The sequence below is a fragment of the Acomys russatus genome, chromosome 10, assembly GCF_903995435.1.
Source record: "Acomys russatus chromosome 10, mAcoRus1.1, whole genome shotgun sequence".
NCBI classification, from domain to species: domain Eukaryota; kingdom Metazoa; phylum Chordata; class Mammalia; order Rodentia; family Muridae; genus Acomys; species Acomys russatus.
Window position 1 is genome coordinate 1,251,714 of NC_067146.1, and position 16,170 is coordinate 1,267,883.

Consider the following 16,170-nt stretch of genomic DNA (forward strand, 5'->3'; position numbering starts at 1 on the left):
GTAAATTGAATTCTATTCCCAGGAAAACAGGGGTCTTTATTTGCAAAGGGAGCCACCACTTGGCAGTCCTCACTTCCCTGGAGTAGGCCAGCATACAATATTATTGGTGATCTTCCCAGGTTAGAAGGCTCCACAGTCAGCCTGAGACAGCAGGGGGTGTCCAGACACCATAACATGCCTGGGTTTGTTTACTATGAAAAAGAAATCTGGTAGAACAAATGTGACTAAGACCAGACTAAAGTGTAGAAATTCAATAGTAAATACTGTGGGCAACCACTGGTGTGTCTCTCCAAGATATTCAATTCTGGAAGTAATAATAGCACATTCTGCATCTGTCCCTTTTATATTCTTTCAATCATCTTACTGAGTGTATAGAAACATGGAAGCCACTGCAGAAGATTGTTTATACTAGGCACCTGACTTGTATCCAAAGGATAGTGCCCAAAGCTTAATTTCCAGACACATGCTAGGTTCTGCAAAGTACACACAGAAAGAGACCAACAAAGCACAGAGTATTTTCCCAGCTAGAAATAAAGCACAAGAAGTTGTCAGAAATATTGGAGTCAATAAGACATTGAGGTTCACAGGGGAAGAACATGATCACCATGACGTAATTGTTCTGTATCTTCCTAATGAATTCGGAGTGGCTAATAATCCTGGGAGCAGTAACAAACTGTTCATTTCTTTCAAGTATGTAGATGTTGTACTCTTCCAGTCTCACTTGACGTGGCTTTTGGGAACAGGAGACATGTTAAGGGCTTTCTCCTTATGGTTCAAGACACCACAGGTTTCTCCAGATACTTGTTCATGTGTGGCTCTGAAGATTGTGAAAGAGCCTGATGTCGTATCATAGAAGAAGGAAAGGAACTGGTGAACACAGTTTGGTTTGGCATATTGTCTCTTCCTTTTTAATAGAAGATGGTCTACAAGGGCTGAGGCAAAAGACTACAGGCAGGGGCTGCTTTTCATTCCATTACACACAAAGCCCAACATGTATCCAGGGCTTTGGACACAGGAACTATTTGAAGCTCTCTCTCTCTCTCTCTCTCTCTCTCTCTCTCTCTCTCTCTCTCTCTTTTGGCTTTTTAAAATTAATTTATTCATATTTCATCTCAATTGTTATCCCATTCCTTGTATCTTCCCATAACTCCCTCCCTTCCACTTTCCCCTTACTCCCCTCCCCTACAACTGTGACTGAGGGGGACCTCCTCCTCCTGTATATGCTCATAGGGTATCAAGTCTCTTCTTGTTGGCCCCATGACTTTTGAAACAGTATGAAGCTCTCTTCATGCTCTGTTTCTTTGCTAATTTCACATAGAAACATTGAGTCATTCTGATGGGTGTAAGATGGAATCTCAGTGTTGTTCTGATTTGCATTTCTCTGATGACTAAGGAAGGTCGAGCATTTCTTTAAGTGTTTCTCAGCCATTTGATATTCCTCTGTTGAGAATTCTCTGTTTAGTTCTGAGCCCCATTTCTCTATTGGGTTATTTGGTTTGGTGGTATTTAATTTCTTGAGTTCTTTATATATTAATGGCTAAGATCAATAACTCAACTGACACCACATGCTGGCAAGGATGTGGAGAAAGAGGAACACTCCTTCATTGCTGGTGGGAATGCAAACTAGTACAACCACTTTGGAAATCTATCTGGTGCTTTCTCAGAAAAATGGGAATATGGCTTCCTCAAGACTCAGCTATTCCACTCCTTGGAATATACCCAGAAGATGCACTACCACACAACAGGGACATATGCTCAACCATGTTCATAGCTGCCTTATTCATAATAGCCAGAACATGGAAACAGCCTACGTGTCCATCAGTAGAAGAATGGATAAAGAAACTGTGGTACATTTACACTACGGAATACTACTCAGCTATTAAAAACAAGGAAGCAAAAAGAGTTAAATGGTATATACTCACTTATATTGAGACACTAGTCCAAGGGGTATGTCCCCATGAAAAACTTTACCTACCAGGAAAGTGGGTCAGAGGGGAGGATATCCTATTGAGACTTTAGATGTGAGAAGCCTGGGAGAATGAGGAAATAGAAGGATCCAGAGGGTCCTGGAAAACTACAGGTGGGTCTAGGCCCTGGGGTCCTCCTCAAACTATGGCACCAGCCAAGAAAAATATAGGCAGTAAACTTTGAACTCCTACCCAGACTAGCCGATGGACAGGACATTCTCCACCGTTAAGTGGAGAAGAAGATCTGATTTTCCCACAAACTCTGGTGCCCCATATTTGACCATGTCCCTTGGATGGGGACGCCTGGTGGCACTCAGAGGAAGGAGTATAGGTCACCAAGATGGCAAGACAGTAGTGCAGTGTCACAAAGAAGATTTCTTGTAACAATGCCTACAGGGAAGGTCCAAAGACTAAGTTTTAATAGTGATTTTGACTGGTTTTTACTTCTGGATGTCTTTTCAGCATTTGTATTTTTACATGCAAGTTTTCATTGTTGCTTATTTGTATAAATTTGGTGTTTTTGAATTCAGTATTTTCAAAACTAACATCTGTGAAGAAAATATGCTATCTTTTAAGTGTTCTTGTGTTATTTTGTTAAAAATCTATACTTGTTTTCAAGGATAGGCATCTCTCCCAGTTGTTTTGGGGAACCTCTTAATGAATAGACTTCTACTGAGAAGTTTCTCCCTGCCACCTTTTAGATAAAAAGCAAAACACAACAGCAATGACAGCAACACAAAGAAATCCACCACTATCATGTCAACAATATTTTGTTAATTGTTTTATAGCTTAACTTAAAGTGGCATCACTAAAACAACTTAAGACAGAAACGGTTTATTTTTATTCACAGTTTGAAGTCAATCTGTCATGTTAGGAATGTCATAGCAACAGGAGAATGAGGTATCTGGTCACACTGCATACACTAGACTACTTCTTGAGGTAGGATCCATACTTGACAGTGCTAAAGTGTCCAAGAACTTCAGAATAGTTTATAGAGCTAGGGACAACCTAATGTTGTAATTCAGTTATAAGAAGATAGTAATAAAATGACTCTCTATGAAATATTGCTATACCCATAGAGCAGAACACCAATCATGAATAAACTTTCATCATAGGATCTTCTTCTGGCAATTGGCACAGACACCCACAACTGGACAATGTTCATAGTGTGAGACACTTTGGAGTTCTCAACCATAAACGACATGTCTTCATCAAACTGCTCACTTTGAAGCTCATTAACATGTATATAAGAGGAGCCAAAAAGTTTTAAGCATCAGAGGCAGTGGATAACAACAAGGTAACAGTGAATTCCAGATGCAAAAGGAATAATGCACATATGAACTCAGAGAGATGATGACAGCATGCTCAAGACTTGTAGAAGTTCAAGACAAGTTCGCAGTATTGAGAGGCGGGAGTCTGCAAGGGATCCCACCCCTATGCAAGAAGCTATTTGCAATTGATACTTTAGAAATGGAAAAATCAGTTTTCACCAATGTAGTGTCACTGAGTATATCATCCACACATTACAGAAGGCTACATATGCATGTAAGTTGATTAATAGAAAATTGTTCCATGTCGTCTGTCTTTCTTTCTTTCTTTCTTTCTTTCTTTCTTTCTTTCTTTCTTTCTTTCTTTCTTTCTCCCTTTCTTTCTTTCTTTCCTTCCTTCCTTCCTCCTTCCTTCCATTTACATCCTGATGGATGCTCCCCTCCTCTTCTCCCAGTCCCTGCTTACACACATCTTGCTTATTCTCTCCTCCCCTTCTAAAAGAAGGGAGAGGTCCCCAATGTGTACCATCCTGCCCTGGAACATTAAATCACTGCAGGACTAGATGCATCCTCTCCCACTGAAGCCAGACAAGGCATCTCAGTTAGGGGAATGGGATCCAAAGATAAGCCTCAGTTTCAGAGAGGGCCCCTGCTCCAATTGTTGGGGGACATACTTATAACGCATCTGCTACATATGTGCCTAGGACAATCCTAGCATGCTCTTTGATTGATGATTCAGTCTCTGTGAACCCCCATGGGCTCAGGCTAGTTGATTCTGTATGTCTTGTTGTGGAATCCTTGACCCCTACTGCTCCCTAAGTCATTCCACCAACTCTTCCATAGGACTCTCTCAGCTCTAACACTTGGATGTGGGGCTCTGCAGCTGCTGGGTGAAGCCTCTCAGGGGAATTATGATAGGCTCTGTTTCCACAGTGTTTAGTTTTTTTTTTTTGTCTTATAAGTTTTTTACTTTTTAAAATATTCCTGTTGATTTGGGGTGTGTGTGTGTGTGTGTGTGTGTGTGTGTGTGTGTGTGTGTGTGTGTGTGTGTGTGTGTGTGTTTGGTCAAGTGAGAAAGAACATAAAATTGGTTCTATAATGAAGAGGGAATAATACGTAAGGAAAATTTCTGGATAGGAAAATCTCACTCACTCCGTGGACTCCCTACTTTATAACTTCTGTGACTTATATCAAAGCATCGAGAGGCCCAGAAAATGACTTGAACATGGGAGGCACCAAACAATACTGCAGAACACAATAGAAGATCATTCTTATTGCTTTCAATACTGTCCAGTACTATAAACTCTCTATGAGGGACTTCATTGACAAGTTGAACACTGTTAACTGTCAATTTGACACAACCTAAAACCACCTGGGAAGAGAGGCACAATGCAGTGGTGTTGATGAATCATCACATGGACACTTCTTCACCTCCACTACACCAAAGCTTGAAGTACAGCTATTCTTAATTTTCTGAGAAAGTGACAGATTGATTTCCAACGTGGGTGGTACAGGTTTGCACTCCTACCAGCAATGAAGGAATGTACTCCTTTCTCCCCACATCCTCTCCAGCAGGTGCTTTAACTTTGTTTTTTTGTCTTAGCCATCCTGATGGGTGTAAGATGGAATCTCAGTCATTTTGATGTGTATTTCTCTGATGACTAAGAAAACTGGGATTAGCTCTACCACAAGACCCAGCTATACCACTCCTGGGAATATACCAAAAAAGATGCTCTACCATACAACAAAGACATTTGCTCAACTATATTGATAGAAGCTTTATTTGTAATAGTTAGAATCTGGAAACAACCTAGATGTTCCTCAACTGAAGGATGGATAAAAAAATGATGGCACATTTATACAATGGAATACTACTCAGCCATTAAAAAAAAGGAAATCATGAAATTTGCAGCCAAATGGATTGAACTAGAAAAGATCATTCTGAATGAGGTAACCCAGACCCAGAAAGACACACATGGTATGTACTCACTTATAATCAGATGTTAGCCATTTAGTACAGAGTAAACATACTATGATTTACAGACCCAAAGAAGATAAGTAACAGGTAGGACCCAAGAGAGGATGCTTAAATCTCCATCAGAAGGGGAAATAGAATAAACAGAGGTAGTCATTGAAGAGAGGAAACAAGGTAGAAGATGGAACACAGAGAGAAATAAGAGTGGAGATCAGACCTGGAGATAGTGCAGAAGGAGGACAGAAGACCTGCAGAGAAAAGAGAAATTGTGGGTGGGGCCATCTCTGTGACAAGCTGGAGACTTAAGTCAGAATGGGCCTCTGGGAGGATATCTGAGACTCCAAGTAGCAGGGGCCATGAAGACTGAAGAGGTTACCTTATAACTAGACAAGACTACTAGTGGAGGGAGGAGAACACCCACCACCCACAAAAACTCTGTTCCAAAACTTACTCTGTCTACGAGATGTGCAGGGATAAAGATAGAGCAGGTAGAGCAGAAACTGAGGCAATGTTTGATCAATGCCTGGCCTAACATAAGGCCAACCCCATGGAAGAGCGCTAGTCCACGACACTAGTAAGGATAGTATGCTATGATTGCAGACAGGAGCCTATTAGAGTTGTCTACTGAGTGGCTCCACCTCTCAGTAGACTGAGAGGCTGAGACTCACAGCCAAATTTGGGTGGAGCATAGGGAGTCTAGTGGAAAAGTGGGGAGAAGAACAAAAGAGTCAACAGAGCCAATTAACCTGGGGCCCAGAGGGGCTGGTAGAGTCTGAAGCACCAACCAAGGAGCATGCATGGGCTGGACCTAGGTCCTCTACATAGATGGAACTGATAGGCAGCTCAGGGTTCATGTGGATCCACTAATAAGGGTAGTTGGGGCTGTCTCTGACATGAACTCCATTGCCTGGTTTTGATCACTTCCCCATGCATGCATTGGCCTTGGAGAAAGAAGACAAGTTCAATCTTGATGTGAATTGATGAATTGGGGTAGGTAGGTAGGGGAGCTCCCCTCTCCTGAGGAATAGGAGAGGGGAAGGGGATGGTGGGACTGTGAGAAGAGGGGGAAGGGGGCTATGACCTGGATGTAAAGTGAGTGAATGAATGAATGAATGAGTGAATGAATGGATGGATGAAAAAAGAAAGGAAGGAAGGAAGAAGGAAAAAAGGGAAAAATAAACTGTAAATTTTCTACCATGCACTTCATTGTTTTTCTCAAGTTCTCCTGAAATTTTATTCTGTGCAACAAATATGGAGATGTAAGATGATCACCACTTCTCAACGGTGGAGAAAGACGACCTCATATGGGAGTGTGTTTCCCACAGACAAAAGCATAAAGAGCTCAGACACAAAAAGGATGGTGCATTCACTTTATTGATGTAGTGATTTCAGAGAGATTAAGGAGCTTAGTTGGCAGCAATGGTGTCCTGAATCCAGTCCACATAGTTGCAGACCTTGGTGTACACACCAGGGCTGTCCTTCAGGGCACAGCCATAACCCCAGGAGACAATGCCCTGGAGCTCTCCGTTGCAGACCACAGGGCCACCAGAGTCACCCTGGGATGAGAGAATACAGTATTTAATGAAGAGGCATGTCAAAGAAGGACCACATTTACTCTGACCTGAAGATGACATTCTAGCCAACCCTGCTCCCATTTGTAATCCCATTCTCTATTCTTATAAACATGTCAATATGACATACAGAAGAGACCTCCTCACATTTCCAGGGACCCACTACAGGAAACTTCCTTGCCAGAGACACTAGGGCATTCCACACCAATCATAGGAAAACAAGGCATTGGCATGAGAAGGGAGCCAATTACCTGGCAGGAATCTTTGCCTCCCTCCAGGAAGCCAACACAGATCATGTTCTTGGTGATCTTTCCAGGATAGGAGGCTTCACACTCAGCCTGAGACAGAATTGGGGCATCCAGGCACTGGAGCAGGTCTGGGTTGTTCACTTTGATGGAAGGAAAAGGAACAAATGTGATTCAGACCAGGCTAGCCATCAACATTTCAGTGCTGAACACTCTATGGCCCCTGGAGCATTTTTCAAGATATTAAGGCTCAGTGAGAAACTTAGATCCCAGAACAGTCATTAGTGATGTCCTTCCTGAAAGTAGTAACAGCACATTCTCCATCTCTCATGTTTATATTCTGGGAACAAGATCATTCTTTGTGCAAATATCCCTTATGCTCACTAAAGAAACTTCTGTGTATTGAGTTTATGCAATGTATTTGCATCTTAGAAGCCAGTGGTTGAAGTGTTGATATTTACTTGGTTCTGGAAAGTTGTAAGGGTAGATGAAGTGTCTTACTCACCGCCAAAGCTCAAGGTGTTGCCCCAGCCAGAGATGAGACACTGAGTGCCAGCAGCTGCACAAGAAGTGGGCAGAGATACAGTGGCCACTCGGGCATTGAGGGTCACAGGGGAAGAGAGCTTGATCAGCATGATATCATTGTCCAGGGTCCTCGAACTAAAGTTGGGGTGTCTGATGATCTTTGCGGAACTGACAAACTGCTCATCGCCCTCAAGAACATCGATGTTATGCTCTCCCAGTCTCACTTGGATGCGGCTGTTGGGGAAAAAGTCATGTTAGGAACTTCTTCTCCATTACCCACTAGTTCAGAGGTATTAATCTCTTTTTGCTGAATAAGTCTAGAGTGTGGAGGATGCTGGATTTATATTACAGCAGTAGTAGAGGTGTGCTGCGCAAGGACCCAATTCCTTTCTGCTTCAAAAACAGATATTATGGTTGAGGTGCAGAACTCCTGTTGGACACTGCTCATCTCCATTTTGTATGCAAAATAGCTCCTTGTATCTTTACTCTTCCTCTGTGTCTTTGCAGAGTATAAACTACACTAAATCACCTCCTCTTAAAAACTATTATTCTGATGGGTCTGCTCTAGTTTGGGATTAGAATCTTGCAGTCCACTCATCTGTGGCACCTCTCAACTTGGTACCAGCTCCCTTTCTCAGTTTCTTTCCTGGACTTTCTGAATCATAATCTGGAGGATTCTGATGCATGTTCAGTTGTGATAACCTCTAGCACAGAAATTGACTTTCAGTTCTCTCTCTATAGGAAAACTTATTGATATTGAGAAATTTTTAAATCTTACATATTGTCTACACTTTCTGAAAACTGAATTTATCACGACACTATAGGAGCCAGTGTTACTATTTTTAAAATATTTTTGGCACTTTCTGTTTGCTTCTTTATATCCTAAAAATCATCCTTCCTTGCTTTTGTTATCTATGCCACTGACTTATTTTGGATGGCTTAAGGGTGTGAGAAGCTATCTATCCTCTATCCTTATTCTCTCCAAACTCATGAAATGAGCTGCAGTCAGTGATCTCTCTTCCCTCACTCTCTTCCCATTCACCTTACACCCTCAGTTCCTGCCTGACCTTATACTTTGCCCTTAGAAGTGTCAAGTGTGTGTCCTGCACAGTCACAGCCCATCACTTACGACTTGTAGCAGTGAGCTGCAGACACCACCCACTGGTCATTGATGAGGGAACCTCCACAGAAGTGGTAGCCAGAGTTCAGGGACACCTGGTAGGGGACGGAATTCTTCTGGCAGGTGTATCCTCCAACAATCTTGTCATCATCATCAACAGGGAAAGCAACTTGAAGAAAGACAAGAAGACCACTGAGAAGACAATTCTTCAAGTTTCTGGAGGGTGGAGCCCTCAGGCCTCTGTCAGAGGTAAACTCATTAGGAGTCCTTAATGAGTACAAGAGCTGAAGGCGAGAAGGTACCACTGTATCCACAGTAGGCATAGAAGAGATTGTCTAAAATACAGGGTGCAGCAGAACAATGGAAAAAATACTCTGTAGGTGACTGCTTTCTGATAGTTTCAGGTATAGGTTGAGTGGAGCTCTCAGCATAGGTCGTAGAGATGGTTTTCTGATGCACTGCCTCATTTGATCTTATGTTCACCATTAATTGACACCCTGTGGCTAACAGTGCTTAAAGCATTTAGGGTGCTTAGAATCTCTTGGTAAATATCCTCAATATTTGATATTTTTAGAAATACATATAGTATCGAAATGTCCTTCCTAATCAAAGTTACTGTTCCAGACACAAGACCAAAATTTTTAGGTGTTAATATCCAGTATAATGAGAATTTCACCTTTCAACTTAGGAGTATTCCTCTCTTAGCAGAAGCATTGCTGAGCTATCCTCAAGCTGTTGAACACAAGCAGGAGGCCTGCTGCTCCAGTTCATGGCACTTCCACATGCCTTCCTATTCTACAAACTCTGATCACATGATAAACAGCAGTGGAAGGTGTAAAGAACTTTAGGTTTAGAAAGAAATCTGAAAGATTCTAAGCAGAGCTGCTGCAGGAGGAAGAGAGGTCCCTGGAGTATAGATAAAGTGAAAAATCAGACTTGGTGGTAGGGCTCATGACTCTTAGGAGAAGGAAGAACAGGACCTGCGTTGAGGCATGGCACTCACCAGCAGCTCCCACAAGGGCCAGGAACAGGAGTGGACTCATTGTGGCAGAAGGTAGTGAGCACTGGAGGAAGCCTGCCTTTATACCCCAATGGAGGGAGGAGGAGGTACTAAGGGGAGGGCCTCCACTGCTGCTGCACAAGCACACCTGTGGGTTTCCCTTTCCCAGGGTCTTACATCACCTCTTCTTTGTTTGTCTCCACTGTGGGTGGGTGAGGTACATGTGATAAGGAAACTTTTATTCTTGGTAGACAAGGAAAGCAGTTGATTATTTAAAGGAGGTTTTGGCAAAAAGCAATGGAAACATAAACTCTGTCTATGCAACTGGGCCTGCTTAGTCTGATATAAAGAGGTTAGGTTGAAGAGAATGGCTATAGAACTTAGATACACCCTAACTTTACAGGAAACTTATTTCATTTACTTTGAGAAAGACCTGGTATTAGTTGGTAGGTGGATTCTCAAGGACCTAAAGAACCAGGAGAAAAAACATAAAATATCTGGATCTATGTGCTGATGATTCTATTTTCCTCAACTCATTTATTTCCTCATTTTACATTCTGATCACTGCCCCATCCCTAAATTCTTCCTGAGGCCACCCTCCCACCTTCCCACACTCTTCCACCATTCCTCCCTTCCCTTCTCCCCAGGATAGAGGAGACCACCCATGTACAAAACAGTTCCAATTCATACATTTGCACCAGGATTAAGCATATCCTCTTCCACTGAGGAAAGACAAGGTAGCCAGCTATGGGAAAGTGTAACTAAAAGAGACAACTGTGTCCATGTCAGAGGAAGCCCCTGCTCCAATTCCTATGGGACCCACATGAAGATCACACTTCCCCTCAGCTACATATGAATTGGGGCCTAGGTCCCTTACGTGTATGTTCTTTAGGGTGGTTCAACCTCTGGGAGCCTCTATGGGCCTAGGTTAGTTGACTCTGTTCCTCTTCTTGTGGAGTTCTTTTCCCTTCCTGGTTCCTCTATCTTTACACAAACTCTTTCACAAGGTTCCCCGAGTTCCACCTAATGTTTGGCTATTGGTATCAGCATTTGCTTTGATCCACTAATGGTTGGAGCCTCTAAGAAGACTGTTAGGCTCCTATTCCCAAGCAAGCAGAGTGTCATTAATAAAGTCAGGAGTTGGCTCTCTCTTATTGGGTGTCTCAAATTGGGCCAGACATTGCTTGGCTATGGCCCAATCTATGCTGCATCTTTATCCTTGCACATTTTGTGGGCAGGGTAAATTTTGGGTCAAAGATGGTGGTGTTACCATTCCCCCACTGGAAGCTGTACCTGGCTGTAGGAAGTCACCACTTCAGTCTTTATATGCCCTGATGCTAGGAGTCTCAGCTTAAGTCACCCCCATATTCTCCATAGAGCCTACCCCCTTCTAGTCTCCAGCATGTCCTAGAGATGCTCCTTCCGTTTCTTTCCCTTCTATCTCCCAATCCTCTCACCTCCTGTACCCACAGTCCCACATTTGGTCCCCACACTAGTTCTACTCCACACACCCTCTCCTCATCCACTTCCAAAGTTTATATTATTTTTCCATTTCAGTGATATTCAAGCATTTTCCCTTGGGTCCTCCTTGTTACTTAGGCTCTTTCTGTCTGTCGATTATAATATGATTACTTTGTAGTATATGGAAAACCTCCACTTATTAGTGAGTACATATCATGTGTGCCTTTCTGGGTTTGGGTACCTTGGTCACAATGATCTTTTCTAGTTCCATCCATTTTCCTACAGTTTTCAAATTTTCTTTGTTCTTAATGGCTGAGTAATATTCCATTATGTAAATCTACCATGGTTTCTTTATCTCTTCTTTGGTTGAAGTGCATCTGGGTTGTTTCCAAACTCTGGCTATTATAAATAAAGCTGTTATAAACATAGTTGATCAATTGTCCTTGTTGTATGATGGAACATCTTTTGGGTTTTATAGCTGGGTCTTGAGGTAGAACTCTTCCCAGTTTTCTGAGAAAGCACCAGATTGATTTCCAAACTGGTTGTAAAAGTTTGCACTTCCACCAGCAATAGAGAAATGTTCCCCTTTCTCCACATCCTTACAAGCATGTGCCATCACATGAGTTTTTGATCTTAGCAATTCTGATGTGTATAAAATGGATTTCTGAGTTATTTTGATATGCATTTCCTGAATGACTAAGGACACTGGACATTCTTTAAGTGTTTCTCAGTTATTAGAGATTCCTCTGTTGAGAATTTTCAGTTTGAGCTGATGATTCTTATCTCTAGAATAATTCATAATATAGAAATATATACAAAGGATTTGGTAATAAGAATTAAAGCATCAAACAACATGGCAAAAGGAGAAATAGACATGGTTTGCACTGTAGGGTTTCACTTGCCTCTCCTTTCCAATAAGGCTCATACATGCAAAGTATTTGAAATATGAAGAATGAAGTCTGAGCAGGAGCTTCCCCAATAAGTTCCAGAGATAGACCAATACCACAATACATTCCAGAGATATACCAATACCACATTTTTCTTTTCCTCTCTTTTATGACTATTGATTCTCATTGTTCATGTTTTATGGTCCATTTTCAGCATCCTCATGGCTGTATTAACATTCTGTACTAAAAATTAAAACTTCATACACCAACAACAAAGATAGGCATTACTTCAGAGTAAAGGGTTGGAAAACTGTATTCCAAGCTAATAGACACAAGAAGCAAGCTGGAGTAGCCATTCTAATATCTGATTTAGACTTTCAACCAAAACTAATCAAAAGAGATGGGAAAGGTCACTATACCTTCACCAAAGGAAAAAATACACCAAGATGATGTCTCAATTCTGGACACCTATACCCCAAATGCAGGAACACCCACATTCATAAAAGAGAATTTACTAAAACTTAAATCACAAATTGAACTCCACACATTAATAGTGGGAGACTTCAACACCACTTTCTCCCCAGTAGACAGATCATCAATATGGAGAAACAAGGAAACTAATTGACATCATGAACCAAATGGACCTAACACAAAAGAATACACCTTCTTTTCAGCACCTCATGGAACCTTCTCTAAATTTGACCACATACTTGGTCACAAAGCAAACATCAACAGATAGAAGAAAATTGAAATAATCCCTTGCATTTTATCAGACCACCAGGGATTAAAGCTGGAACTCAACAACAAAAGAAACAACTCACGGAAACTGAACAATTTCCTACTCAATGACATTTGGGTAAGGAAAGAAATAAAAAGAGAAATTAAAAACTTCCTAGAATTCAATGAAACTGAAGACACAACATTCCAAAACTTACAGGACACAATGAAAGCAGTGTTAAGAGAAAAGTTCACAGGACTAAGTGCCTTTATAAAAAAAAAAATGGAGAGATCCCATACTAGCAACTTAACAGCAATCTGAAAGTTCTAGAACAAAAAGATGCAGACACATCCAAGAGGAGTAGACAGCTGGAAATCATCAAACTCAGGGCTGAAATCAGTAAATTGGAAACAAAGAAAACAATACAAAGAATCAACCAAACCATGGATTGGTTCTTTGAGAAAATCAACAAGATTGATAAACCTTTAGCCAAACTAACTAAAAGGCAGAGGGAGAGTATTCAAATCAACAAAATCAGAAATGAAAAGGGGGACATAATGACAAACACTGAGGAAATTCAAAGAATCATCAGGTCTTACTCCAAAAGCCTATATGCCACAAAATTTGAAGATCTAAATGAAATGGGCAATTTTCTTGATAACTACCAACTACCAAAATTGAAGTATTCAAGTAATCAAATTGAATAGTCCTATCACACCTAAGGAAATAGAGGCAGTCATCAACAGTCTCCCAACAACCACCACCACCACAACAACAATGACAACAACAAAAGGCCCAGGACCAGATGGATTCAGCACAGAATTCTACCAGATCTTCAGAGAAGAGCTAATACCACTTTTCTTCAAACTATTCTGTAAAATAGAAACAGAAGGAACATTACCAAATTCATTCTCTGAGGCCACAGTCACCTTGATACCTAAATCACAGAAAGACTCAACAAAGAAAAAAATTTCAGACCAATTTCTCTTATGAACATTGGTGCAAAAATACTCAATAAAATACTTGCAAACTGAATTCAAGAACATATCAAAACTATCATTCACTATGATGCAGTAGGCTTCATCCGAGGCATGCAGCGGTGGTTAAATATATGGAAATCCGGGGCTGGAAAAATGGCTCAAAGGTTAAGGACACAGACTGTTCTTCCAGAGGTCCTGAGTTCAATTCCCAGAAACCATATGGTAGATCACAACTACCTATAATGTGGTCTTCTTGCCTATATACATAATAAATAAATAAATCTTTAAAAAATATATGGAAATCCATCAATGTAATTCATCATATAAACAACCTGAAAGGAAAAACAAACCCCACATGATCATCTCCTTAAATGCTGAAAAAGCATTCAACAAAATCCAACACCCATTCATGTTAAAAGTCCTGGAGAGAGCAGGGATATAAGGCACACACCTAAACATAATAAAGTCAATATACAGCAAGCCTATAGCCAACATCAAACTAAATGGAGAAAAACTTAAATTAATCCTACTGAAATCAAGGATAAGACTATCCATTCTCTCTGTATCTCTTCAATATAGTATTCAAAAGTCCTAGCTAGAATGATAAGACAACTAAAGGAGATCAAGGGAATAAAAATCAGAAAGAAAGAAGTCAGACTATCACTATTTGCAGATGATATGATAGTATACATAAATCAAAAATTCTATCAAGGAACACCTACAGCTGATAAACACCCTCATCAAAGTGTCTAAATACAAAATAAACTAAAAAAAATCAGTAGTTCTCCTGTATATAAGTGACAAACAGACTGAGAAAGAAGTTAGGGAAATTGCATGCTTCACAATAACTACAAATAATATAAAGTATCTTGGTATAACTCTAACCAAGAAAATGAAAGATTTGTATAAAAAAAACTTCAAATCTCTGAAGAACAAATTTGAAGAATATTTCAGAGGATGGAAAGATCTCTCATGTTTGTGAATTTGGAGAATCAACATAGTAAAAATAGCCATTTTACCAAAAGCAATCTAGCAAATGCAATTCCCATCAAAATATCCAAACAATTCTTTACCTTCCTTGAAAGATCTGTTCTCAATTTCATATGGAAAAACAAAAAAGCCCAAGAATAGCTAAAATGATCCTGTACAATAAAAGATCTGGAGGAATCTCAATCTTGGATCTCAAGCTGTACTATAGAGCAACGGTAATAAAAACAACATGGTTCTGGTATGGAAATAGCCTACTTGATCAATGGAATTGAATTGAACACCTGGAAATAAACCCACATACCCATGGACAATTGACTTTCAACAAAGAAGCTGAATCCATACAATAGAAAAAAAAAAAAACTTCAACAAATAGGACTGGTCTACCTGGATGGCTACATGTAGAAAAATGAAAATAGATCCATACTTATCACCCTGAATAAAACTGAAGTCCAAATGGATTAAATACCTCAACATAAAACCAAACACACCAAATCTGTTAGAAGAAAAATTGGGAAAGTGCCTTGAGCTCATTGGCACAGAAGAAACCTTCCTGAACAGAACACCAACAGCTCAGGCTCTAAGATAAACCATTAATAAATGAGACCTTATGAAATTGAAAAGATTCTGTAAGGTGAGGGACACTGTCAACAGAACAAAATGACAGCCTAAAGACTGGGAAAATATCTTCACCAACCCTACATCTGACAAAGAGCTAATATCCAAAATATATAAAGAACTCAAGAAAATAAACATCACCAAACCAAATAATCCAATTAAAAAATGTGGTATAGAACTAATCAGAGAATTCTGAATAGAGGAACATCAAATGGCTGAGACACACTAAAAGAAATGCTCAACATCCCTAGTTATCAGGGAAATGCAACTTAAAAATGACTGTGAGATTCCATATTCCATATATCTGAATTGCTAAGATCAAAAACTTAAGTGACAGCACATTCTGGGAAAGGGGAACACTGTTCCATTGCTGGTGGGAGTGCACACTTGTACAACCACTTTGAAAATCAATCTGGTCCTTTCTCAGGAAATTGGGAATAACTCTACCTCAGGGCCCAGCCATACCACTCCTGGGAATGTACAGAAAGATGCTCCAAAATACAACAAGGACGTTTGCTCAACTATGTTCATAACAGCTTCATTCTTAATAGCCAGAATCTGGAAACAACCTACATTTCCCTCAACTGAAGAATGGATAAGGAAACTGTGGTACATTTACACAGTGGGATACTGTTTAGCTATTAAAAAGAAGGAAATATTGAAAATTGCAGGCAAATGGATGGAATTGGAAAAGATCATCTTCAGTGAGGTAACCCAGATCCAGAAAGACACACATGGTATATACTCACTCATACTAGCCACATAATACAGGATAGCTACACTACAAGACAGAGACTGAAACATCAACCAGGGACCATGTATGATATGGATCTAGACCCACTGCTCAA

At 40.4% G+C, this 16,170-nt stretch overlaps 1 protein-coding gene and 1 gene segment (V, D, J or C); both read right to left on the minus strand.

Annotated features, from left to right (window-relative positions):
* The window catches only part of LOC127194822 (T-cell receptor beta-1 chain C region-like), a 231,238-nt gene that overhangs the window by 32,548 nt on the left and 182,520 nt on the right, over positions 1 to 16,170 (minus strand).
* Positions 6,617 to 16,170, minus strand: part of LOC127194343 (anionic trypsin-2) — a 135,672-nt gene continuing 126,118 nt past the window's right edge. The window contains exons 1-5 of one of the 3 annotated variants that reach the window (XM_051151654.1): positions 9,675 to 9,714; positions 8,681 to 8,840; positions 7,532 to 7,785; positions 7,033 to 7,169; positions 6,617 to 6,766 (exon numbers count right to left, since the gene is read on the minus strand). In XM_051151654.1, the coding sequence (XP_051007611.1) occupies positions 6,617 to 6,766; positions 7,033 to 7,169; positions 7,532 to 7,785; positions 8,681 to 8,840; positions 9,675 to 9,714 (741 nt within the window). Of the gene's footprint in view, positions 6,767 to 7,032; positions 7,170 to 7,531; positions 7,786 to 8,680; positions 8,841 to 9,674; positions 9,715 to 16,170 lie in introns of those variants that run through there. The other 2 variants (XM_051151656.1, XM_051151655.1) reach the window with 2 other exon arrangements.